Below are 27,885 nucleotides of genomic sequence, written 5' to 3'. Positions count from 1 at the left end.
ATTTATATATTTATATATATATAATATATTATTTGTATATAGTTGACTAGCAGATAATAAAAAATGTTCTATTTTCTGTTCTTTTTTTTTTCTTCTGCGTTTGTACCTTCCGATTATGAGAAATGTTTTCAGTACAAAATATAAGTACATTTATAAAAAAGTACAACAATATAACAACAATTTAAAAATTAGATAATTAGTATAACTTCCTATTTTTAAATCAAAAAAATTTTGACATATTTACCCAATAGGAAATTATACTTATTATCAAAATTTGTAATTCGGGAATTAATCTCTTTAAAAAAAAAAAAAACTAATATAAATAATTTTTCCTAAGAGATTATAGATATTTTAAAATACTTTTAGGCTGTAAACTCCATTAAAAAAAAAAAAAAAAAAAAAAAAACTGGTAAAATTCCTTAATAGTATTGTACAACAACTATTTTTTCATCAAAATTGTAACAAGTTTTGTATGCAGATTATTAAAATTATGGACATTTTTAACTATGGTTAAATCACAGTGGTAACAAATACGATTTTTGTATTATTTTCTGTTTCTTTAAAAAATGATTTGGAAACATGTTCCAATAAAAAATTTGCATAATTTAAAAATTTCTTTAAAAATTTCATTTAAAAAGTTTTTTAATAATTTTTTTTTTTAAGGGCGCAATAAATAATTTGAGATAATTGTTAATTATTGTAAAAATTGAACTATTATATTAAAATGGGATATTCATTATTATTCTAAAAATATTTCAATTAGGAAAAATAAAAATTGTTTTTCTTTCACCATTCTTTGAATAATACTGCATTACTTAGATTCTATTTAAAATGTGTTTTATAGAATGATTATTTTATAACTAACTTTCAAGGAATGATTTGAATTAATTCATTATAATCGATTTAAAAAAAAAAGACATCAGACTCTTAAAGTTATGATACAGTTTGTATAATATATATATCGTATAGTTAAAGCTTATTGGAAGGATTTTTCACATAGATATTTTTTTTTATTAATTTTTTGTAGTGATTGAATAATTTAATTAATAATTAAATTGGTAATTGCAAAAAATTTCCAATATTATATTTTGTTGCAAATATATTTTTTGAAGTTCAAAAATTTGCAGTAAAAAAAAAAATTGACTTGCGTATAATTTTTTTCAATTACCAATTCAATTAATTTCATTATTATAAATAGAAAACTATTGTTCGTATTTTGAAAATATTTAAGATCGAAAAAGACATTTTCTGTCTTTTTGTGTATTTTAAAATCATAAACTTTCAAAAAAGAGTGTTTTAAATTCGTAAATGGTACGGTGTCTGTGATGTAATTCTTATTTTTAGAATTATTTTCTTTTCACATTCTAAGCATTAAAAAATATTAATTTAATCCTACGAAAAAATATTGGAAATTTAAATTGAGTGTAATTTAAAAAAATTCTTTCAAATTTTTTTTATAAAATAGAAAATTATAATTTTTGCTAATAATTTCTATTTGTGATATTTAAAAAAAAAAAGTGAAAGGAAAAATTTTAATTTTCTATTTATATATTAAAATTAAATTATAAGAAAATTAATATCCCCTTAATATTGCTTCATAGAAACACCAATAAGACAATTATGGATAAAAATTCCTTCCTTTTTTTTCTAGATTATATTATATAGAGAGAGACTAATTAAACATTTTCGTAGAACATTGTCAATTTTTAACGTCGATTTAATATCAAACTGTCGTTTCTCGAAAGATTTTTACTGACGAGTCCGCATGTTTTATGTGAATATAACGTGTTATAGTTGCTGTGCCATTGTTGAGAATTTCTTGAAGATTACCTTTGATAATTGAATCTGAATTATTTTCAGACTGAATCTCCATGTGATTATTCTCCACCATATCTGCATCAGGAATTAAATTTTTTTTTGTAAAAAAAAGTCATTTTATTTTTATTTTTCAAAGTAGACCAAAAAATTTTCAATTATATGTTTTTTTAAAAAAAATTTAAAAATTACATTTTTGGAAAATATTCATTGATATGATTAAAAAAAAATACTTTTTCTAAAATTATTTCAATTTTTAATTTTCAGGTCTACTCCATCATATAAGAAATATAAAAATAAAAATTTTAAACATTCCAAAAAATTCAAAATGCAAAAATCTCATGCAGTCTATATATATGTGGCAAGAATTTATATATGAAAAGAAAATTAGAAAATAAAGCTAAATAAATAATTACCTGATGCAAAAAGATATTAAAAAACCAATACACATTCCAATAAATTTTAAAAATTGTCAGGAAATAAAACCGCGCAAAATTTTTTCATTATATCCCAAATTTCAAAATAATAAAAATTTTCACTCGTCGAATTCTAAAATTCTAAATAAGCATTGTAAGAAAAATTTTCTAATAAACAAACTAAAGGTGACAAATAAAAAAAGCAAAAATTTCTACAAAATGTGTGTGTTTATATTTACAAATAATAAATTTTTTTTAGCAACTATTAAACAATTATATTTACACATATTCTAATAACAAACTAATTAAACTATAGTTTTATAACAATCTTCATTGACTAGTAAAACAAATAGCTAGTCAAAAAATTATTCATTATTCTATCTAAAAATTAAATAAAATAAGCGACATAATCTTGTCATATTTATCGAATTATTTACATTCTTATATTTAAGAGGTAGGATTAGTTGTACTGTGAGCAATTATTATTACCTAGGACTCTTTAAAAAAAAAAATAATTATAGATTCTCAAAATTCATTTTTCTAAAAAGCCTTTCTTATTAATATGAACTTTATTTTTTAATTAAATAATTTAAAAAATTAAGTTTTCTCTAATAATTCTCTTTCATTGTCGTACTTAAATATTGTCGATATATTAAAATATAATTAAGCTTGCAAATAATTTATTTTAAAAAAATTAAAATTTTTGTAAAATAAATAACAGGTATAAGCGTATTGTTTAAAAAAGTGTTCTTTTTTTTTAATTCAAAAAAAAGTGTTCTTTTTTTTAATTTAAAAAAAAGATCATCAGACAGTTGTTTTTTTTTTTGTAAATTTTTCTCTTATTTAAAAAAATAATTTTTTTTTTATTTAAATAAATAAGATGTTTCAAAATTTAAAAAAATTAATTTTTATGCAATTTCTTATTCAAGGCACTACGAATTTGTAAAGTTTTCTCAATTTTAAATAAGATGATAAAATTTGAAATATTTCAATTTAAAAATTTTTCATTTTAAATTGATTTTGTTTTTTCCTCTCATTCTTATATTACAATCTAGAATAATTCAATACAATTACATAAATGCAATATTTATACACTCCTTGAATACTGATACATTCCTTTTCCTATAAAAAATTTTATTTCTTTTTTTTAAGATTTCATTTTTAAGCCACTGTGATAAAATAATGAAATAAAATATATATATATATTGTAATTTTATCACTCTAAATTGGCAATAATAATTGATTGTAAATAAATTATTTATGATTACTTTGGCAGTTTGCTTTTTAAATTATATATAACTATTTTTTTACATTACAACATATAATTAAATATATATATATATATGTAAAAACTAGATTTTTTCACACTCGCATAATCACTTACACCTAAATTAATAACGAGCAACGATAAAATTTATACAAATTTTTCAAGTGGTATTTATAACTTGTAAATGTATAGATAAATATTTTTTTTTAAATATTTACACGAACACTGCGATCAAATTTGAGTAAAATTTTTTTTCACAGTTTAAAAAAGAATTTAAAGAATCTCAAAAAATACGTATTTACGTATAAATTTTAAAGCAATGATACTTTAAGGATGATTTTATTTTAAAATTTCTTTGAAGAAAAAAAAAACAGTATTATTAAAATATTAACAAATAGTTAATTAAATTATTAATTTGTTAATTTAATTAATTATTATTGAAAAAGTATTCAGCAGCCAAAGACAATTAAGTATTTGTAGAATTTTAACGCTACAGTTACTTATTTAATGAAAATGATTATTCAAAAAAAAAAAAAATAATTATCAGTCAAATTTTAATTGGCAGTTCTGATCTCTTTAATGAGATCAAGTTAAGGCACATTTAACTATAATTAATACTATTTAAAATTGTACGGAAACATCCATGAGATCTATACTTAAAAAAAAAACACAAACTATTTCATAATTTAAAGGTTTCGTTTGATATAAATATTTTTTTTTATAAAATAAATAATACCTAATCGTCTGATAAGAACAAATACTTTACAGAAAATTAGGAAAATAAAAAAAAAACAAAACAAAAAAGTGCTCGAATTTCAATTTAAAATTTATCTCGAAAAATTAAAATTAATTTAAAAGTTATGTATTAAATTTTCAATTAATGGACTTGGTAGCTTGAATTTTAAATGTAATTTAAAAATTTCATTTGACTTAATAATAATAATATTATTCCGAATAAAAGTAGAAAAATTATTTTCTAATATAATTTGACAAAAAAAGTTATTAAATTACACTAATTATAACTAATTGCAAAAAATAACTGTTAATTTTTAAAAATTTCCAAACTACACAGAAAACCATTTTTCAGGAAAAAAAATTAATTTTAAACCTACAGATTCTTATTTCTAATATAATATACTTAAATTTTTTTTATAAAACAATCATCCGAAAGAAAAGCGGAAATAAATAATTTAAGTAGAATAATAGAATATAATAAGAATATTACTACCAAGACCATCTACTAAAAAAAAATAAGTGAAAGAAATCAAAGCCTGGGATCACAGTAAGTATACCTTTTTTTTCTTGAAAATAGGTGAAAAGGTTAAATAGTTAATTAATTAGAAAATAGGTGATAAAAAGGTAATAATCTGTGATCCCTACTAAAAAAAAAGTATTCTAGAATTTTTTAAAAATTGTGTATAAAAAATAATTCCACGTTTTAAAAAAAAAATCCAAGTTTAAGAAAAGGGAAATTATTTGATTCAAATAATTATTTAATTAAATAAATATTTACTTTATCACTTTTTTATTATTTGAAAAAAAAATTGTATTTTATTGAAATACAATTTATTCATTGCAAATAATAATTGTTACAAATAAATATTTATTTAATAATAAATAATCGATTATTTTGGCTAGTAATCGATTTGAATCAAAAATAAATTTTTTCTTTTCAATATCAAAATTAATTTACGAAATAACACAACAACGTTTTCGTTCTTTCTCAATGAAAATCTCTCTTCTGTTTTTGTCATTTATCCTTTTTGAATTTTTCTTCGATTTAAATTTTCTTGATTGATCACTTGAATCATGACCGGTATTTAAAATTTCAATTTCTCTCTCTGAATTCTCACAAATCTTTTGTCTTGTTCGTTTTCGTTTTACTCGTCTCGTTTGTTCAACGACCTCCGTCTCCTCTAATGGAAGTACATTATTTTGATCGTTACCATTCTCAATATGCGTTGGCTTATCAGTCTGCGTTGATTTATCAATTTTAATCTTCTTTTTATGAGATTCATCGTCATTAATAGTGAAATTATTAATTTCCGAGACAAGATTATCATTTAATTGTTTTTCATTTAAAGAATCATCGATAGTTGTCGATTTATTTCTATTTTCAACATTGTCAATGTAACAACTTTCATTTGATACCATATTACTGGCGTTAATAATTTTAATTTGTGGAATTTCACGATTTCCATTATTATTAGTATTATTATTATTATTATTATTATTATTATTATTATTATTATTGTTGTTTCCAATTTCAAAAACGGCACTCGATTGAGAAGAAATATTGTCATATGAATGAAATCCATGATCACTGTCATTTTCAAAATTTTTTCTATTCTTTTGCCAAGAAACGTCACTATTACTTCGATTTCTTCGTAAATTATTTATTAATTCAATTTCATGTTCAGAATCCATTGATTCTTTTATCACATTCATGGCAATTTCTTCTAATTTTGATTTAAGTAGAGCTGGCGATACTGTACGATTTGATTGTTGATTTATTGTTGATTTTTCCATTGATTCTAATTCTAATAAATTTGGTGTATATCCAGAAGCGGCCATTGTATTAGGACTTGGACTTTCCATACTATCTGGTGTATAAGGATCATGCTTAATAGGTGTTGCGTGCAAAAAATTAGACGAGCGATCGGTGGCGGGTGTTTTAGCACAACTAATACGGCTAGCATCAGGCAACATGGATACTAAATCCAAATAATTGTCTGGCACTCGAAAGCAAAATTGAGCAATATTTTTTAAGTTGCAGCAGTTTATCATACCTGCGTTCAATGCGAGATTAACCTTCAGGTAGACTGGCTGCAAAAAGGGAAACAAAAAAATGCACGATGGAAATTTATAAATAATTAACGAGAAACATAAATTTCAAAAAAAACAAAAAAAACAACAAAGGAATATTTTTTTTTTAGTTTTGTTGTTACTTTGGAAGTTTCTAATATAATACCTAATACAAAGGAGGTATAATTACTCTGTCTTTAGTCAGTTTTACTCAAAAATCATACTTCAAAAGGGTTTTTATTACGTTTTAGTTTTTTTTTTTTTTTTTAGTATAACAACTTCAATATATTAATGGGATTTTACTTGTGCTTTCAGAGTCTAGCCTATCGTTATCAAGAATAATTAAATTCAATATCATGCGGGTTTCTCAAATTTTTAAAATTTTATTTAATTTTTAATTTACAAAAAAAAATTGTTAAATTTTATTAAAAATAATTTTTAATTATTGATTTGCGTTAAAACAAAAAAAGAGCTTTTAATTTTTTTTCATTAAAAAAAAGTACTAAAATCTTGCAAAACTAAAAAACAAACTCCCTAAAATAATAATGAAAATGTATACATAAAAGGTGTCTAAATTTTTTTTTAAAGTCCCGATTACGTAAAAACAGTTTCTAAATTTAAGTGGCTGCAAAAGCGCGCTTTGAAAATTTATAAATGTAAATATTGAATATCAGATTGAGAAAAGTCGTTACTTAACGGTATATTAATAGAAACGAGAATATGTCATGAAAATTGGTTATTCCATGATAACGATAGGAAAGAAAAAAGAGAAGGTAAAAATCAAGATCAATACAATTTTTTTTTTTTTTGAAGAGGTAATAAAAATACAACACTACATTGAGCAAGCGCGAATATTATATACGATGATTCGTGAACTTATATAAAAAGGAAAAAATGGAAACATGAAAAACGAGGGTAAATCAAGACATGAATATAGACAGAGAAGTTTATAGATAGGTACCTTAGTGTTTAGATATTCATTCGAAACTCCAGAAAAACAGGCTGCACCATAATCATTAAACAATATGAATCATCAGAATGAGAATCAAGAAATAATATCTAAGTTTATCATCCCAGTAGTAGAAGTTAATATAATAATAATAAAACCCTTTTTTAAAAAAAAAATCAATACATTTTTTATTTACTATTTAAAAAAAAAAAGAAAAATAAATTAAACTGAAATTAAATAATAAATAAAAATATTATTTTATTTGAGAAAAATAGAATCTGCCGTTGATCACTGATAATATTCAATTAAATCAAGGAAAATTCTTAACATACCTTATGATCCCCCATACATTTTGTTGGACCTACTATTCCATATTCCACATCATTTGGTTGATTCTGAATTCCAAAACAAAAAAAGTTTTTAAGAATCTTTGATTTACCTTTCTTCTTTCTTTTTTGAGAGAAATGAAAGCGCAAAATTTTTAATTACATTTTGAACTAGTTGTTTGGCAGTGGAACTCAATAAAATTCGATCACACCAGGCCGGTACTCTTGTTTGCATGTAATTTGTTCCTTCTTGAATGTCCTCCTCAAATGGATAGCTTGGAATGAATTTTATCGGGAATTCAAAGAGTCTTCCATTAAAATCATTTAATTCTTTATCATATTCCCTTAGCTGTAATTTCCAAATGGAAAAATTCATCAATAATTTTATAATTAAAGTTCTTATAAATAAAACTTTTGAAATTGTTTTACACTTACCCACTGACCCTCATTTTCGATAAAAACATTTTGATGTTTGTAATGAGAAAATTCCTTTTTTCCCAATGTTAAAACAACATCGTCGTCGTTATTTCGAAATTGCATTTTTGAGATGCTGCCTTTAGCAGACGTTTTACTTTCTTGTGTATCTTCCGTAAGTTTCTGAAAATTAATAAAAAAAAAGACAATTAATATTTTTATCATCTTGTCGATAATCAAAATAATCAAATTAATAATTTAAATATTTAATTTAAATAATAGACCTTATATAAAAATATTTATCATCAAAATAAATTTGTTTTAAATATTTTTTTTTTTAATTCAGAAAATCTATCAAAAAAAAAATTAAATAATGTAAATGAATTCTAAATACTATTTTTAAAAAAAGATAAATTATTTTCTATACCTTTATAACGCCAGCAGTGTCAGTTCTAAAATTAAAATCACCAAATACAAAGTAAGGTGCGTTTGGATACTGATCATTATGAAACCTTTCTAGAGTATGTTCCAGGGCTCTTCTTCGAGTTTTACTATAAACTGATGGAAACTGCAAAATATTAATAAAATATAATTAACAATATAATTATTATTAATAATCTAATAAATAATAATTATTAAGAATAATTAAATGAAAATAAATTGAATGAAGAAAAAATTTAAAAAAAATTATAAATAAAAAAAAAAATAGAAAAAAAAAATTGTATGAATAATTACAGTTTCCATGGCGATAAAATTACTCGCATCATGAAACAAATGTATATTAATCATGTCAAAAATAGTTCCACTGATGCTCCATCTTGTTCGTAAAAATCCTTTTCTGGACCATTTGCATTCTGGAAAGAAATCCTGTGGGAATTTCGCTTTTTCCTTAGTCGATACTGTTTCAATATTTCCCGAGTGTACTTCTTTTCCATTAACTGGCAAAAATTCACCATCTAAAACCAAACGAAAATATTTTTTTTTTTTAAATTGTAATAATTAACAATTATTATTATCTACAAAATATTATATGATAAAATTAATTTTTACCTTTAAAATCCCATAGAAAAACATCTTTCAATGAATCGTGGACAAAATAAAAATTTCCAAGAGCCTATAAACCAAAGGAATAAAATATTCAATTTTTAATATTCATATTTAATTTCTATAATTAATTTATTACCGTGAAATGTTCAGGCGACGAAAAATCCTCGTCGAGATAAACACGAACTTTATCAAATAGCCTTAATTCTTCGGAAGACATTAATAACCTTTCAAAATAGAGATTAATAATAAATAATTATATATTGTATATAATTGTATTATTATTAAAAATATAGAAAAATCTTATATAATAAATATATAGAAAAATATATATAATAAAAATAGCAAAGTAAAAAAAGGTTTATAAAAAAAAAAAATTTTGACTTGGAAAATTACTCAAGGTAGATTATTAAATATCGAAAAAATTTCATTTTTTTTTTTTTTTTTTTTCACTGTCATGTTTCTTTTGCGCTATACACATTTATCGGTTTTATTCAGTGCGTATCCTTTGAAGTAACTCACTCAAGCATAGCTTGTTAGATAATCTATTCTTATCTTTTTTCAACCTTTATTAAATTATATTGAATTAGACATGTGCTGATAATCTAATACCATCTTTATTTTGTAATAAACAAACAAAAAAATGTAGTTAAAAAGGTTAATTGAATTTTTTTTCATTTTAAGATATTTATTTTTTCAAATTTTCTTAAAAATTTATTAAATATTAAAAAAAAAATTGATTTTCTTTTATTTTGTTAAAATTCTTTGTACCAAAAACGGTTTTTTTTTCTTTTTGTGAATCAATTTCAAAAGTGTAATTTTTTTCCACTTGCAAATCTTATGTACGTTAATTTAATATCGACTAAGACGTTTAGTAGAAGCCTTAAGAGAAAACTAGTTTTACAGGTTTAATATTATATTATTAACTCTATATTCATAAATTATTGTGTGATTTACATAAAAATAAAATTTTTTTTTTATCACATTTTTGGCTTATTTTATTTTATTTTTTTTCGCTTTAACGAAGAATAAAACCTCTAAATGAAATTTGTTTTTAGAACAGGATTCGTAACAGTTTGTTAATTATCTATTCATGAAAGTTTCAGACAGAAAGAAAGAGAGAGACGAATATAACAAAATTGGGTCAAACTGCACATGAACAAGATATCAAAACCACCGAATCGTAAATTTAATTTCAATTGTACAAACTGTTTCAAACAGCAGCATTTCAATAACAATTTTAAATCAATTTGCCAAGTTAACTTTTATATTTATACTATTTTACATGAATTTTTTTTTTATATACATTTCATCTCTATTTGAGAAATTTTCCAAATGATGAAAGAAAAATTAAAAATTTATAACATACCTAACAAATTCTTCTACATGTCTCATACTTTGTTCATAATTTTTTCCACCGACTTCTTGACAATGAAGAGCTATGAATTTTGGATCTAGTCGTGTTATTGTCTATAAGAGAATTAAATTATAATAATATTTTTTTTAAATAATAAATTAATTTTTTTTCTATAATATAATACAATAAATTATAACTAATATAATGATAGAAAATATAATTTCTATACTTACGGATAAAAATTCTTCCGTCCATATTTTCAGCATATTTTTTGGCTGAAAATTAAAATTTTATTAAATAATTAAATTAAAAATATAAAAAAATTTCAATATGTATAAATTGTTAGATAAAAATTAATTAATAATTATTCTAGCATTATAAATATTTTAATAATTGAAAAATGTGGAAATTAAAAATTTATAAGATATAAAAAGAAAATTGTTTTCGCAACTAATGATGCACTTTTTGCATTTAAAAAATAAATTCAATTACGAAACTTTTTAATAGAAAATAAATATTGAAATTTTATAAATATTTTTCATTCTAGAAACGTCATTTAAAAATTTCTAAAGTATATTTTTGTTGAAATGGACAAAGTTTATTTTTGTCGATCTTTCATGCGTAAATGTGAGTTTGGTCCGAAAAGAGATATGTTACCTATATATATATATATATATATATATATATATATATATATATGTATTTATATACGAACGTGTGAAAACCACAGGTGTTTCTGTATCATTTATTTTCCGACAGTTGAGCTTAGTAAAATTTAAATTAACATTAAAATGACAATAAAAGATAATGGAAACTAAAAAAATAATCGTTGACAAAATTTAATAAAAAAAAATCACCCTACTAAATATTTAATTTTAAAATTATTTTATAATATTTTCCTAATTTCTTTTATGATAATTTCATTAATTTTTAATAAAATTATTTTAATATTTTCATTTAATTATAATTTATAAAAAAAAACAATAAATAACATGCATAATTGATAAATAGACCGTAATTAATTAATTTTCATATACACGATATATTAAATAAAATATTTTATGACAGAAGAAGGAAAATTTTTCATTGAAATAACAAGTCAAGGAATTATTTTGTAAAAAATTCTTATTTCACGAACAAACAAAAATTATCTTTAAAGTGTGCGATATTAATGATAAGGTGATTCAAAAAAAAAAAAAATTTAAGATATATCTAAAAAAAACTGCATTTTTTTCTATTTCTTTAATTTTAAAAAATATAAAATTTAAAAAAACTACTATGGAAAAAAAGTTGAAATTTCTAAAATATAAAAAAATTCTCTAATTTTTTTTCAATCTATTAAGCATAAATATTTCAAAAATAAGAATTTATAAAATCGTTAATTAAGAAAATAATTATATGACAACATAAACACACTAATATTATGACCTTTTCATTAAAAGATAACAAGAATTTCTAAACTGTCAACATATATATATTTATATAAGAAAAAGTGAAATATTAAATAAATATTCTTCATTTGCAAATTATCGTGAAAAAAAATTCTCTATTTTTTTCAACAATGAAAAGTTTCTTTTCAACTGAAACTCATTTAAAAAAGACCGGCGTAAGTTTTAATATCAAATCGTTTCGAACCGGTTTCGATCGAGTTCGTACGCACTCGATTGTCGTTCAAAATTCATTCATGAATAGCGCGCCGACTTGAAAAAAAAATACCTATAATCAAATAATAAAAAAACATCAATTATAGATACATTTCAACAAAAATATAAACTTGTAACTCAAAAATACTACAAATTCAAAAGAAAACTAACCAAAAAAGCGATCGATAAAAACAAGAAATTATAAATAAAGACTAATTATTGTAAATTAAATTAATTATTTTTTATTTTCACAATAAAATCAGTACTTACCTCTTCAAAAATACTGCCGACATTGGCGGTAATAAGAACGACAGGAAGGCCCGCCATTCTTGTTAAATTTTCTTTTCTTTTTTTTTCAAATTTCCAATAAAGAAAAGCGCCTGTCAATTTATATCCTTTTTTGTAATGATCTTAAAAGATTCACACAGTTTTCGTTGATATATAAATAATTTGTCGCACGCTTTTTGACACTAACACTCAAGTATTAGAAGTGTAACACCAACAGGGGGATAAGTATACACCAATTTTACGAACACAAACTAAGTAAGAAAATTACGTCCCTTGGCAGTACAACAATGAGGGTCAGAGACAATTAATTTAACCCCCGTGCCGAAAATTGGCCACGGTCGTGATCCGCACCTTGCTGGCATCTAACCGTGTACTGCAAATACACACATTAACCAAATAATACAAGTCGCTGATCGTTCGGCGTACGAGAAAAGTTGTATGTGGTAAATATATCCCTCTATCGGTTCGAGTGAAACCACGCCTACTGAAGACGTCAATAGGCAGTGCCGTAATTCTCAGATTACGCATGGGTATACGATTTTCCCAAGGCCCTATCTATTTCAATGTATATATGTTAGTATATATACATTCGCGAAAACACACATTATAAACAATAAATCAACTTCTTCATTCAACATAGTTAAAATATATCCCAAAAAATTGTTTCAAAGTTGCGCAAAAAAAAAAAAATTACTAATTTTCTTTTCCTTTTTTTAGTACTTAATTAATCAAAGAAAAATAATTAAATAAATGCATTTTTAAATAATTTTGCAATAAATTTAAAAATTACAAAAATTCATATTATTTTTCTTTGATTTCGACTATTTTCAAATTTTTCTTTATTAATAATTTTAATGTAAAATAATTGTTCTTATCTGTGTCAGAGACAAATTTTCCAATTTTTTACACTTTTTCAAAATTTTTATATATGTCCTCATATATTACGGCACTGCAATTTATGCGCGCGCTGAATTTTGTTCGTCGCTGGTACAGAAAATCAAGAGTAAAAAATCATGAGCATTAAAGTTCATTGCTGGTAAAATTCGACGCTGACAGAGGTATGACTGTATAGTGATAGTAATTGTTAAAAAAAATTAATCTGTCTGAGATTCATTTTTATCTGAACCTTTAGAACTGAGAAAAAAAAATTCGAATATAAGTGTTTTGTATTTAAATTAAAAAAAAAAATTTTTTTGTATAGATCTCATGAATAAAGTACAATATTTGTATATAGGGAAATTTTTGTTCGACAAAAATATTCATCTAAGAGGAAATCCTCTACTTTTTTGAGAGGAATCTGAATTTGCACATGCGCAAACTATGACGTCACAATTATGGCGTCAGTTGTAAACATTGCGAATAGTGAAAATGATCATAAATCTCATTGTTTTATTTTTTGTAAATAGTGTGAGAAAACGGAAAATTTTCTTTTGAGTATCTTGAAAGAATTACAATTTGAAGGAGATTTTAAAGTTAAATAAATCTTTAATTTAATTTATATTGCAAGTGTACGTTTTTATTTTTCTGCAAAACAAAAACATAACCTAAATTTAGATGACATTTGTACTTGACAGGACAATATTTTGATCGAGAGGTAAAGATGCAAAAAATGATAAGAATCATCTCAAAGAATTAAGTGGATGATTAAAATATTAATTGTAATTATTATAATATAATATAATATATAATATAATAAAATTATAATCTCAGACAAAATACAAGAAATAAAAAAATGGTGAATTGAAAAAGAATCAAGACATTTGAATGAATAATTTATTAAAATAATTAATTACCTTGATAATTTTTCTATTTTAATTTTTTAAATATCCATAATGTATATAATATATATCTAAGACGCTTATAACATAAACGAATCGTTTTCTTTATATATATATCTATAATTAAATAAATTTATCGTGAGAAAGATCCATTGTTCACACACAGTTGTTATATTGTTGCATAAGAATATTTAACGTACACAATAATTACAGAAAATTATACTGTCAGAGAAAAGTGCTCCTCATTTGGAGAATATTGTTCATGCAGGATATTATTCATCAAAGAGATGAAAAAAACATAAATATTCATGAAATAAAAGAAAAAAAAAACTATTTGTTAATATATATTAAGAAAAAAAAAAAAAAAAAAAAAGTTTCCTAATAGTTCAATTAATTTATATCTCAACATTTTTTTCGCGTATACGATATCCATTAATAGCATTTCATTAAAGGAATTTAAATGCCTCGTTAAAATGTATTTTATTACCATTTCGATATATAGGTACGTTACAAAGTTATAATGCTTATTGTTCAGTACATTTGCATGAAAATAAAAGGTTCATAAAAACTTTTTACGTTATACTATATTTAAGATTACATAATTATCTGTTAAGATAATTTAATAAAAAAAAATGAATTTTTAATATTTTACGAGGAATTATTATTTTAAAAAATATTAATTTGCGTCAAAATAAATTAGATTTTGAAATTTTAATTTTTTTTTATATCTGCCTTTTATTGTTCTTTGTCTTTTAGAAGAATTTTTTTTCTAAATTAATGTATACGTTTTTAAGACAATTTACATAATTATATTTTTTTTTTTCTTGGTTTTTAAGAGAATTTTTCTGAAAATTGTCAACAAAAGGAAAACGCTCCTGCACTTGTCAATTTATAAAGGTCGGCGCAGACGCAACTCGAGGAAATATTGGTTTCAGTTAATCTTGAGGTCGGTGACATGAACAGGAAATTTTCTAGACGGATGTTGAATTTCATCATGTTTTTGTGTTAAAATAGAACTCGTTAAGGTCGCATTAAATTTGTCAAAAAAATTACGTCAATGCACTGGAAATTACCTTCTTTAGGTAACGTATTTTATTGTTTATTTTCATTTTAAAATGTCATCTGTCTAAAAGAGCAAGTTCCTCGAGTTTGCGTCGTCTGCTTAAAAAAATGACAGCTAGAAAATATTTATTATTTTAACAAATTTTTATTCCCTACCACGATTAATATTATTTTTTGTTTACAATTGTTTTTATACCAAAATATAAAATTTAACAAAAGAAAAACAATTTTCTCTTTTATCAAATTTTACTATTATTTATGATTTTTTATTAACAAAAAGAGAAGTTTATGAAAATATTTTTTATTTGAATTTAATAAAAAAAAAATTTCCTGGTATAGTATAATCAATACTTTTTCAGAAAAGATATAAAAAGTAGCTTCTTGGAATAATTATCAATTTATGATTTCTACAGAGAAAATTTCTTTTCGATTATTTTAAGCTATTTAAAGATTCAGAAATCAAGGAATTTATAAATATTTTCATTTATTATTGTTACGACAATATTGTATAATTTACGTCAATATTCTTCAAAACCTTTGCTCTGATTTGTCTTTTTGAAAATATTCATAGTCACGTTTTATATTATTAGTTTTGATTATGATCAGAATATCGATAAGGAATATTAGAAAACATCTTTCATAATGAATAAGAATCGAATTGTTAGAAAATTTATACTAATTGACAAAAAAAATGCACAATGTAAAATTCACGGATATGAAACTTCAGCATATTATAATTTAACTTAAATTTTTTTTCAAAAAAGCTTATTTAGCAAGTTTTTGAAACCAGTTAATCATAACAAATTTTTGAAATAAGAAACCGTTTCCTTTTTTTTCAGCTATTTAAAAATGACGAGATACACATTACTAGCTTTTGTTTTGCTGTCTTTATCGGCCTTCGCGAACACTGAAGACATCCTAATGTCTCAAGTGTTCGTCATTCCAATTTCCCCTGATATTTTTGGTTGGAATATGGAAGGTTAGTTTTTTTAAATGCTATTATATAATTATAATAATAGAAAAATAAAAATATATAATTTCATTTTCTATTGTCCACAATCAGGTTTTTATACACGACGATTTTCTTATCAATCATCACTATTAAATTCACCGGATTTACCGTCGTGGATTCATTACGTTTATAGCGAAAGAGCTCGACAAGGATATTTATATGGAGTTCCCCCGAGAAATCAGGAAGACTTTAAAGTAAACAAAAAAAAAATAATAATTTCTTTCGCTAAGTAAACAATATAAATCACTTTGGATAAATAATAAAAATTAATTGAAATTCCAGTTGGAAATCGTTGGCTTGGATAAAAAAACATACGAGACAAAAAACAAGATTCTAGATTTGAAAATCATTGATAATGAAAATCTAACGAAATATGAAATACAATTGAAAATAGACAATCTAAATGTGGAAGATATGTTAGATTCAAAAAGAATAGATGAACTTCTTGATGTATTCAGGTCAGTATTGAAATTAATTTTTTTTTTCAACTAACCTTTAGTAAACGGAAAAAAAAAATAATTTCAGGAAGAAACTTTGGAAAGAAGCCATAGATTTACAGCTGACTTTTTTGGCATCGGCAGTCGAACTTGGTGCTCGATTGCCACTTCAACCTGGTGAAGGCGAAGGGTAAGATGAAAAATAAATAAATCTCTTTTGATCAAGAGCAAAATGAAAGAAAATTTCTTTTCCTTTTTTTAAATTAATATTTTAATTATTTTTGTCATATTAATCATTTTTTTTTTTTTCTAAAAATGTTATAAAAAAAATCAATGTTTGTGCTTCTTTTGATTTGACATTGGTATTATCAATCGTGTACAGGAAAGCAAAACATGACGCACTTCCTGCAAATTTAAAAAAAAAAAAGGAAAAAAAAACTAATCGCTGACCTTCCATATAGCGTAATTTTTATCAAAAAATTATTTTATAATAATAATCATCGACAAAATAGTATTTAATCATATTATCTTGTAAGGACATTTTTTTATATTATTGTGATAAAAAGTATATTAGTAACATATATATTTTTTTTCATAATAAGTATTGAGTTATTAATCAGTCGATTAAGATTCATTAAGTTGACTTTGAATCAAAGTATATTTAATTGATAAGAAAAAGGCTTATCTCTTTTAAATTAGAGGCGCTAAAATTAATGCTAAACTGACGTTTGTCATGAGTACGCCTGTACTCGTCTCGCACATAATAATAAAATTTAAAAAACTATTCTATATTTGGGAAATTAATTAATAATCAGCATTAAATATTAAAAAATAATTTTTCAATTTAAAAAATTCTTTTTCGAATTATGATTCAATGGATTTGAATTCAGTCTTAATGTTATGTGATAATGAACGAATTATTTTTTTTTTAACTGATTCGGTCTTAATTAGAAACCGTGGGATCCTTGGAAGTGATGACGCACGTGTCTCGAGAATAATAATTGACTTTTCTATAGTCTTCCAAGGAATTTTTGCGAGGGGAATGAATGAATGAATGACTTGACACACGTGAATTCCAACATGTTGCGCTTTACAAAGCATATTTCAAATAAAGAAATAATGAATGCAATAAAAATTGAATTTTTAAAAGAAAATGTTTATCATTTTTTTTTTTTTTCTAGAGTTGTCCTGAGACTCGGTAGTTCTACACCTTTCTCTAATGATCTTCAACTTTTGGAAAATGAAGTGAAACCACTTCGAAAAAAATCATCATGCCCAAGGGATTATAAAAGAACGAGTGTGGAAACACATTTTAGAAGTGCGGATTTTATTCTGGATTGGTGTACATTTAGATTGGTTTGTAAAATATAAATATACAAAAAAAAAAAAATTAGATTATACAATTTTTTTTTTTTTTTTAGATTGAAGAAAGTCACGATTTACATCAAGAGAGTGCAAGACGAGGACCAAGTATGAATGTAATTGGAAGACCACAATCGAATTTAGCGGAAAATTCCGAATGGCGCTGGACCCAACCGACAAAATCTGGTCTTCCAATTCGAAGTTATTTCAAAGAAATAGTTACAACAATTTTTATACCTGGAATTCTACTTCTAATTCTATTAGGACTCTTGAGCACAGCCTTATGTCTTCATCATGAAAAATTGTAAGTTTCAACAATTCAAAAGAAATATTTTCCAATTTTCTGTTTATATTTAGTATCGATAATAATATATATTACTAAAACAATAGAAAAACGTCATTATTACAAAATCAAAAGTTTACAATTTATGATAGACAAGTTAGATTATAAGAAATCAGTCAACTATCGCGCGAGGGAAAGACAAATCGATTGTTCGATATGAGTTTGGTTTTAGACGTCATTCGAAACACCCACGTGTATCCTTATATATTCATTTATCGTTTCCGCGATGAGCAACTAATAAATTATAACACAAAATTTTTTTTTCTTTTTTTTTTTTTTTTGAAAGAAATCAATTTCCACATTTATATTGCAAAATATTTTAAAGGCCATTAATGATAACTCAATGAGTGGTATAAATTAAATTTTCCTAGGTCAACTTTTTAATAACTGTAAATTGTTTTGTTACGTCAAAAAATTATCTATCCAATACGTCAATTCATGACGACGTAATATTAATACGTAACGTCTATTTCTAAATATTAAAAAAACGCCTTGTCTGAATTTTTGGCAAAAATTATTATCAATAATTTTAAACAAAATTCAAAGACAGAATAAATATCAAATTTAATATAAGTAGAGTAAAAAGTAAATTTTGGTATAGCCCTTTAATGAATTGAATAATAATAATAATAATGACGAAAGGAGCAAAATCTTGTTAATTAGAAGTCGACCGTGACACGTCGGATCTTTAACATATAAGCGAGTTACGTCACTGATAATTCACGTCACACGAATGGAAAACTAGTGACCGGTAAACCGTTGTTTGATCATAAAGAAACGGTGATCGCCTCGCGGTCACTTACCCGAGAGAATGAGAAAGAGAGAGATATGAGTGTGTGTATATATGTCGTTACTACATGGGCATATTAACTAATATGTCTACAAAGGTACTCGTTATGAGTAATAATGTATATATACATATATGTGATTAATTTTTGTAGTATGCGGAATATATACACAAACGCATTTCTCTTTTGAGGCGTTAATTTATTTATTAAAATAATAAAGTGTGAAAACACTCGTAATGATCAAAGCGCCAATTACTTTATTATCAAGCCGCTTAACTATATGAACACGCATTTCATTGGACAATTAACTATGATTAAATTATCTGCACTATGATGATCACGGATGCTTAAGGGTCATTTATTTAAGACCAAGCCAATTTGCCTTGGATTCAATATTATTAATCCATTCAATTATTAAGTGACAAAAATTTATTACTCCATTATTTCATATTAGTTTTCATAATTTAATTAATTAAATGTTTTCAATTTTTTCTATGGGATAAATTATTAATTTAATTTAATTTAATTATTTAATTAAATTAATATAATAAAATTAGAATTTTTTAAAAATGAATTAAGTATAATTCTTTTAAATATATATTAATATAATTAAAAATCAATGTGTTTTCATTAATTTGGATTTTAGAAGTGTATTGAAGGAAAAAAAAATGTTAAAATAATGAAATATTGCAAATTTCATTAACAATCATTGATACTGAATATAATGCCTTTCAAGGATGTATACATATACAGCTAGATATAGAGACTTTTAGAAATATAGCCAAACGATCTACGCACGCGACTAATAATATCCTTATCGCGTTTATGATAATTTATGCAATGAACAGCACGTCTCGCACACACAATTGCGACGATTTCTAAAAGCACGTATAGTTATGTATTATTAGTAGCATCAAACACAAAAAAAAAAAATTACGATATCTTTGATCTTTTAACGAAACACTGAAAAATTATTTTTATTAAATTAAAAAAAAGGTTCTCTGATTTTCACCTAGTTACTTCACAAAGACAAAAAAAATAGCAAACAAAATTTTTTTTATTAAAACTAGAATTATTTTTCAGTGTTATTTTTAGTAATATTATCTTTTCATTATTATTATTATTATTATCATTATTATTATTATTATTATCATTATTATTATTATTATTTATAACAATAATAATGCCAAAGTATCCCTTTCTCCTTTTCCAAATGAATTTGCAGAACAGACATTTTTTTTTATTATCACGCTCACGAAACACTTTGTCTTTAATTTATATTAATTTTTTTTTTAATTAAACGTGTTCTACATAAAGTCACTATTATTATTTTTTTAAAACTAGATTTGAAAAATTATATTTTATTTTGGTAAAATGATAATTTTATTTTTGTAGGATTGATCCAGAATCAGACAAATATTTCCATGAACTGTTTAATCTTTTCCTTGATCAAAAAGAGATCGCGAGGTAAATTTTCTAGTGAAAGAACTGACAATTTTTTTTTAAAATGCAAATTTAAAATAGGGAAACATCATTAATGTTAAAAATAGTTTCCTTAATTTAAATTTTAAAGCTAATATACTTTCTAATTCTTTCTAATATTTATCTTTCATATTTTAATATAGAATATTGATTTTTAGTAATTATATATTTAAAAAAAAATGTTATTGTTAATAATTGAAAAAAAGTAGTGTGAAATTTACGAAAATAACGATTTTTAAAGCTTCGTTTTTTTTAAAAAAAAAGTGTTTCTTTTTACAATAATGAGCCTTTATATTAGTTGCATTTTTATTTATTTTTTTTGCATCCATAGAGATCAATGTTGCATGTTATTTTATATATAATAAATTTTTATTACAGAATGATTTTACTACTGGAGAATTTCAAAGTTGCTTCAAAATTTTTTACTTAGCGGATTTTGCTATTTTTCTGTTTTTTGCGTGATGCATGGATTTCAAAAAAAAATAATAAATGGTGCGTATATTTTTTTTTTTTTTGAATTGAAAAAGAATTCTAAAAAAAAGTAAATGAAATTTATTTCTTTAAAAAGTATTAATTTCCGTGGTTTTTAATTTTTTTTCTTTTTTTTTTGCTATTTTTCAGAGAAAAAAAAGAACCATCTCCAGTGGAGGAGCATGGAACTAATGGCGTTCAAATGGTCCAATATGCAACATCAAGTAAAGGAACATTAAGATCACTCTCGGCACAACCCTCAAGTCCAAATAATTCTTTGTCTCGAAGTCCAAAGTGAGTAAACAAATTTGATTTTACAAAAATATATAAAAATATTCGTATGTAAATATTTTTTTTAATAACAAACCAATTTTTCTAAAATTACTCTTAAAAATTTTACCTGCGTATTCACTTAAACCGGTTTTAAAGATCATCTTTTCTTATTTTTATAAAAAAAAAAAAAGTTTTTAAATTCATTCTATAAAAAATTGATTGTATCTGCTTATTTAAATTACTCCACGATGACAATATTTTTTTTTTTATAATTTAAATTCGAAAATATTATTGTAGCGAATATTATAAAAAGAAAAAGAATTTTGTATACAGTTTCACATTCTTGTTATCTTTTTAAAGAGCAATATAGCCTTCGAAAGATGCTGCGCGCGGTAAAATATATGTAATCATTATACTCTCTCCCTGAACCCTTTTCTCGTGAACCCTTTCCCAGAATCTTTTACAATGGTTCTCAAAGTATATCTCAGTTCTCAGAAAAAAAAGAACAACTCTAAAGAATTGACGCTCCCGCGCGCGTTCTTCAACGAACTTTTACCTCCTGAGGTGCATTTCTCTCTTTTTTCAGAACCTCTGTTGAAAGGACCAACCCGTACATTAGACCGAACCCTCCCCCTTATATGGGACCAAATAACTTGTAAGTTTTTAAATTTTATTTCCAAAAACGTAAATTTTTTTTTACTAAATATTACTTATATTTTTTGAATTTAAATTTAAATAACTATTAAAAAAAACTATCGATTTATTATTATTATTATTATTATTATTAATTACTATTAATTTAATCAAAAATTGTTTTTTTCAGCGTTGGACTTCGAGCTGATTTCTGACTACACGAGGAGCCAGCAAAGACGTGGTTTTGCTAAAGTTTCAAATTCATTACACTGAATTGTGAGAAAAAAAAATTCACACCTGAATCTTTTTTTCTGAAAGACAAAGCAAAATCATTTAATCTGGCTCCGAATAAGGAAAAAATCTTTGCGATACAATGATCGCATTATAATTACGGTAATAACAGAAAAAAAAATTATATTATACAAATAATAATAAATAGCAATTTGTTTAAATACTTAATTATTACATATCGAACAAAGAGATCAGTAATTGATACATTTTTATACGGATATACGTAATATATTCATAATTTACGGACTTGATAATTAAATTTTAAATTAGAAAAACATATAATTAATTAATGTATAAAAATAGTAATATACAATAAAATTATCATTAAGTTTCAAATTCCACTTCATTTATATAATTTTATTTTCTGTTTTTTTTTTTTTTTATTTAATCATCCTATTTGAAAAATGTTTGTTTTAGTTTGGATTAATATTTTATTTACTTTTTTATTTAATTATCAATTTAATATTTTACTAAATATTTATAATTAAACAAAAGAAATGGTTTTTTTTTAATTTAGAGATTTTTTTATTATTTGATTTATAAATGGTATTAAGTAGGGATAGTCAACGATTAACAGGTAAGTATTTAATAAATCTTTTTTTTTTTAACCGAAAATTTATAATTAAAGAATTTTTTTTACTCCTCCAAAGTCTAAACGTATTAATTATCTACGTGTAAAAATTTAAATTTAATATTTGTCTCAAATATAATAAAAAAATAGTCTTAAAAAAAATAATACTATGATCATCATTTCAAAACAAAATAACAGGTGCCATAGATTTTTTTCTTTCTACATCCCTGACATTCACCCACGCCAAAAAATTTCTTGCCGCGAATTGCGTAAACCTGTGTAGAACTGTGATGTATAGAACTTGTTTTTGTGAGTGAAAAATTTGACAATGATTTCTAAATTCAATTTAAAAGTATAGAACATTTAATGTGCGAATAGGTGAAAATTATTTCAATTTTTTTTTTCTAAGGAGATGGCGGGCATTGTTCCTATTCCCTGTCGATCCGGCAGAAAACAGTGGACATTACACGGTAAATTTATTTTGTTTTGAAATCAGTATTTATAAGAATCTCTAAAGATAATACCTATGTATGTATAGTGAATTTTTATCTTGTTGGTGACAGTTACTTTTCGATAGCCACGTGACTTAAATGTCAAAGTTTGTTTACAATCAAAATATTTTTATGGCATATATGAACGATTCTAACCTCAAAATTACAATTTTGACAGCTCGTAATTTGCATTGAAATATTTCAAAGTAATATTTTATAACTATTTTCGTAAAATTAGATTCTAAATGAAAAATACAATTATTTTGATGAATTTAAGAAAAATTTAAAAATTATAAAATATTTTAGCGCTATTTTGAAGGTTATATAAAAATCGATTGTCCTTCACCTAATTTTATTTTATGTACATCATAAAAAAATGAATCTTGTATTAAAATTTTAATCTTTTAAAAATTAAGATGAATTTTAGTTTTTTTTTTATTCTTGAATTTTAGCTATTCATAAAAAGTAAATTTTCCATGTAGTTTTTAGCTACAGAAAATGAAAAGCTCAAGAAAAATAAAATATAAATAATTTTACAATGTTTTCTATATAAGAGAACATTTTTGTACAAAATGAAAATGAAAAGTTGATAAATAATTTAATTGTCTAACAAGGGAATGCTAATTTTTCATTAACAGATGGACCAAGAGGATCGTTGCGAAGATTACGATCACAACTTGCTGAAGATGGCTGTCCTGAATCACAAGTTGTTTTGGCAAAACAATTATTGGAAGAACAGTGTGGTGAGTATTGAAAAAAAAATATTTTCTATATGTTACATTTTTCACCTTAAATTTACAATGTAATAATAATTTTCGAAAAAAACAGAACTTGACGTTGACAAAGAAGAGAATGCAAAATTGGGAGTCTATTGGTTGACAAAAGCTTCTGAACAGGGAAATTTGGAAGCAACTGAAATTCTCGAAAAATGCCTAGCTAGTGGACGAGGTATCACTGAACACAATTATTATGACGTGAAAAGTTGTCTAGACATGTCACAAGATGAAAAACTTGCAAGACGCGCTGCCAGAGAAATGTTCAACAGGTAAAAAGATTTTTCAAAATTTAAAATTATATTTTTAAAAAAATTTATTAAAATTCCAAAAAAATTAAAACAACGTAATTTAATAAATAGTTTAGCAAATGGAGAAGATTTTATAACAACTGAACAACTACAAAGAAAAATGAGAGAATTATCCTTTCCATCAACAAGCAAAGGAAAATGTAATAAATCTAATAATTCACAAAAAACTTTAAAAGACAGCGTGGGCGATACTTTTCCCGAGGATGGACTCACGGAAAATTCAAATTGTTTCAAAAATGGAAATGAACGATTTGGTGAACCTATTGCAGGTAAAAAAAAAATTGTAAATTTAAAATTTAATTTTTATATTCAAAATATTGAACATTTTTTTACAGATTGGTCAATACATCAGGGGGAAAAAATTACCGAATCAATTTTAGTATCAGCGGCGGCAAATTATGCCCGCGGTCTATTGCCAATTGTTTCAAATGCTCTTTGTCTTGTGGATTCAACGCAAATGGAATTAAATACAATTCCACTTTTACAAAGGCCTTTCATTTATCCACTTGCATCACTTAAACGTCTCTATTTTTGGCTAATTGAAACCCTAGGGAAACGAACAATGCCATTTAGAAAATTTTTTTTCACTACTCATATACATACAATTTTTCTACTTGTTCTCTATTCAATGTTTGGTACTGAAAGTTTATTGCTTTTTATTCCATTAGTTCTCTATTATCTCTCATTTATCGTTATGGTTGTCTCAACATTTCAAATGCTTCAACGTAAACGTGAATTAACTGATTTTCGTCTATGGTCAGGATTATTTCTCAGTTATTCAGGAGGGAATCTTAATCCAGAAGAAGCTGAATATCAATTTTGTCGTAATAATTTAAAACCCCATGGTCATTTTTTCTTAGCGCTTCTTTTAAATTTAATGATTTATCCAATAATTGCCCATCAATGGACACCGCAATCTGAATTTACAATTATTGCCGTTGCATTAACATTAGTGACACTTTTGAATTTTACATGGAAAGATTCATCGAAAATACCGGATATTTTGGCAATTTTTAGTTTTTGTGTTCATGTTTTGGCAAAATATCCCTATGAAACTGATATTGTTGTTGCTCAAACGTGGCGATTTTTAGATATAAGAGTACCGACATTTGCCTCCTACGTTGTTGGAAATGGAATTGAATTTTGTTTAAATTTTCGTGCTGTATTTTATCTTTTAATTCCGGCTGTTTTTGCAAAAATGGCCGCAAGAGATGGATGGCGAGGTACATATAAAACATTAATTCCACATTGTGTAACTTTAAGTTGGTGGCAAATTGCAATTCTCTCATCACAAGGAGCAACTTGGTATGGATTAATACGAGGAACACTTGCTCTAGTTGGTATGGTACTTTTTATACCAATTGCTGGATTAGCATCAATTATTCTACCTATTTTGGCAACTGCAAAATATCTTACTGAAAGTGATATAGCAATGAAAATTATTCTTACTATTCTATTGGGAGGTTTACCATTTTTAGCATCTTGGTATTTGAGAAAATTAAGAGTTGCCAAATACAATTGGATAATTACATGTATTCAGGTAAAAAAAATGAATTTTAGTTTTTTTTATAAATTATAAAAAATAATAATTTAAATATATTTTACAGCTAAGTGTTGGATTTATTGCCGGTGTATTTCTTTCATGGCCAATGATAATTGGATATAAACAGGAAGTGAGTACGAATCAATATGAAGTAATACCAACACTATCTTGGGAACAATATCAAAATCATTGTCATCAACCAGCATGGGAGGAAACATCATCAAAAGCTCAAGTACAAGTGCAATGTGCACATTTAGAAGGAATGTCAATTTCCTGGGAAGGTTATGTGACTAACGTTAGATTAAAATCGATAAAAAATAATGTTGCATTTATTATTAATAAATTGCCAAATTTTTTAAAAGTACCATTAAGTTGTTTAATGGGTAAACGATATCAAGATGAAAAAGATTGTAATAATGGAAATGAAATTCGTAAACGACATTGTCAAACATTTTTGGATATTCAAAAAAGAAGAAATAAATGTCATCTCGCCAATTGGGATTGGTATGAATTTGAAATATTTGTTAAAATGAAAAGTGGAATGTGGGTTAGTAATTCAGAAGTGATATTACTTGGTGATCAATCATTTAAAAATTTTAGTTTAAATATTTATCCGGGTGATAAAATTTGGTTTTCGGGTGTACTTTTGAATAATGGATTGAAAAAAGAATCATTATTGGGTGGTTTAAAACCACATATAAATTTAGAAGAAGCTGGATGTCTTGCATGTCATACAATTGATTTAAAACCATCTAAACAATATAGGTATGAGTTAAATTTTAATTCGCTATTAAAAGATGTCTTCTTAGGATTAAAGACTGTTTTGAATTTTTTATTTAATCCCATAGTTATATTTAAGTAATTATTTCATAAGAAAGATAAAAAAAACTACATAATCAAGTTCTTCGATTTGTTTGACAAAATATGTGAATATTGCAAAAGTTAATGTAATTTTGTTTGAAAAATCAGTTACTTTATAATATAGTAAAAGATTTTTTAAAAAGCAGAATATAATGAATGTTTCCGAGAAGAAAAGGAAAATAGTTGTAATGTATTTTACAAATTTGTATAATTTATTTGCTATGCGCAATTATCTAAATTTATTTACTTCATGTTAGTCAAATTTGTTACCTTCGACTCAGGTATTTTAGAATAAATAGAGTTCAGTAGGAATTCATACTCTATGTAAACAATGTTATCAGTAGATTCAATGTATGTTTAAAAAAAAAAATTAATGTATAATAATTTTAGAGGTGCTATTTAGTAGGAAAATATATTTAAATGTAAGTCTGATATTTTTCTATATTGCGTTATAATAGGCATATATTATTGCTTTTGTGGATTTTTCTTCCATTTTTAAAAAAAAAAATCACGTTATTGTTATTTATATCGATTGTTTTGTAAATTGTTAGAAATAATTAGAAGTTATAGAGTTATTAATTAATAATTAATGTTATATGTAACAACCACGTAAATATATATATAGCACAAGATAAAAATTCAAAAAGAATTAAAATCTCATCTTTTTGAATTTTTATTTTTCTGAATTAACAACGTCCACAAAAGTTTCTCTCTATTCCTTAAATTTCTCAAAAGTATTCTATATACTTATTTGTCAGGACCGCGGTAATGGGGCCGATTATAATTTATTTTGTATAACAGATTTTAATCAGAGGTTAAGAAACAGTTATAAAATTTTGTACGTAGTTTAGATATATATATATATATATATTTGATGTTAAGTTTAGATTAATTGTATCAATATTAAACACAAGTTTTTTATAATAAAAAAAAATCTGTAATTGAGAACCAAAATGTTGTCGACAAGATTCTATAAAGAGTGCCTTGACGTATTTTGTTTATGTCTAAATTGTTCAAAATTACTTTTCGGAAATAAATTTATTTACCAATAATTTGTCTTTGTTTTTAATAAAACATCC

General features: G+C 24.0%; 4 protein-coding genes across 13 annotated transcripts in view; 2 read left to right on the top strand and 2 right to left on the bottom strand.

The window, feature by feature from the left end:
• Positions 1-27,885, bottom strand: part of LOC127283305 (cilia- and flagella-associated protein 206-like) — a 41,076-nt gene that overhangs the window by 12,932 nt on the left and 259 nt on the right. The window lies entirely within an intron of this gene.
• On the bottom strand, positions 1,162-12,790 carry LOC127283300 (inositol polyphosphate-5-phosphatase A). 4 transcript variants are annotated; one of them, XM_051308067.1, is made up of 13 exons: positions 12,307-12,779; positions 10,627-10,668; positions 10,406-10,506; positions 9,176-9,263; positions 9,043-9,106; positions 8,728-8,948; positions 8,420-8,560; positions 8,014-8,175; positions 7,742-7,927; positions 7,585-7,647; positions 7,265-7,305; positions 6,288-6,324; positions 1,784-1,893 (listed from the first exon to the last, which is right to left on the bottom strand). In XM_051308067.1, the coding sequence occupies exons 1-11, from the start codon at positions 12,361-12,363 to the stop codon at positions 7,273-7,275; spliced, it is 1,158 nt and encodes a 385-aa protein (XP_051164024.1). In that variant the 5' UTR covers positions 12,364-12,779; the 3' UTR covers positions 1,784-1,893; positions 6,288-6,324; positions 7,265-7,272. The 4 variants fall into 4 exon arrangements, with proteins under 4 accessions (XP_051164023.1, XP_051164025.1, XP_051164024.1 ...); XM_051308066.1 differs by lacking the exon at positions 7,265-7,305 and having other exon boundaries at positions 1,162-1,893; positions 12,307-12,782; XM_051308068.1 differs by lacking the exon at positions 6,288-6,324 and having other exon boundaries at positions 1,762-1,893.
• On the top strand, positions 13,294-22,417 carry LOC127283306 (epsilon-sarcoglycan). 6 transcript variants are annotated; one of them, XM_051308075.1, is made up of 11 exons: positions 13,294-13,382; positions 16,004-16,143; positions 16,228-16,370; positions 16,459-16,634; positions 16,702-16,803; positions 17,795-17,969; positions 18,035-18,279; positions 20,502-20,573; positions 21,210-21,353; positions 21,919-21,987; positions 22,156-22,417. In XM_051308075.1, the coding sequence occupies exons 2-11, from the start codon at positions 16,014-16,016 to the stop codon at positions 22,178-22,180; spliced, it is 1,281 nt and encodes a 426-aa protein (XP_051164032.1). In that variant the 5' UTR covers positions 13,294-13,382; positions 16,004-16,013; the 3' UTR covers positions 22,181-22,417. The 6 variants fall into 6 exon arrangements, with proteins under 6 accessions (XP_051164032.1, XP_051164034.1, XP_051164031.1 ...); XM_051308077.1 differs by lacking the exon at positions 13,294-13,382 and adding an exon at positions 13,699-13,918; XM_051308074.1 differs by lacking the exon at positions 13,294-13,382 and adding an exon at positions 14,975-15,184.
• On the top strand, positions 22,236-27,858 carry LOC127283299 (wolframin). 2 transcript variants are annotated; one of them, XM_051308064.1, is made up of 7 exons: positions 22,236-22,358; positions 23,237-23,297; positions 23,957-24,061; positions 24,147-24,363; positions 24,454-24,671; positions 24,738-25,942; positions 26,010-27,858. In XM_051308064.1, exons 2-7 carry the CDS (start codon positions 23,240-23,242, stop codon positions 26,805-26,807), a joined length of 2,601 nt encoding a protein of 866 aa, XP_051164021.1. In that variant the 5' UTR covers positions 22,236-22,358; positions 23,237-23,239; the 3' UTR covers positions 26,808-27,858. The 2 variants fall into 2 exon arrangements, with proteins under 2 accessions (XP_051164021.1, XP_051164019.1); XM_051308062.1 differs by lacking the exon at positions 22,236-22,358 and adding an exon at positions 23,031-23,136.

The sequence above is a fragment of the Leptopilina boulardi genome, unplaced genomic scaffold, assembly GCF_019393585.1.
Source record: "Leptopilina boulardi isolate dan_hultmark-lab unplaced genomic scaffold, ZJU_Lbou_2.1 LbouV2_31, whole genome shotgun sequence".
Classification (NCBI taxonomy): domain Eukaryota; kingdom Metazoa; phylum Arthropoda; class Insecta; order Hymenoptera; family Figitidae; genus Leptopilina; species Leptopilina boulardi.
Note: the sequence above shows the minus strand (reverse complement) of the source record. Positions and strands in the feature narration are given on the sequence as shown.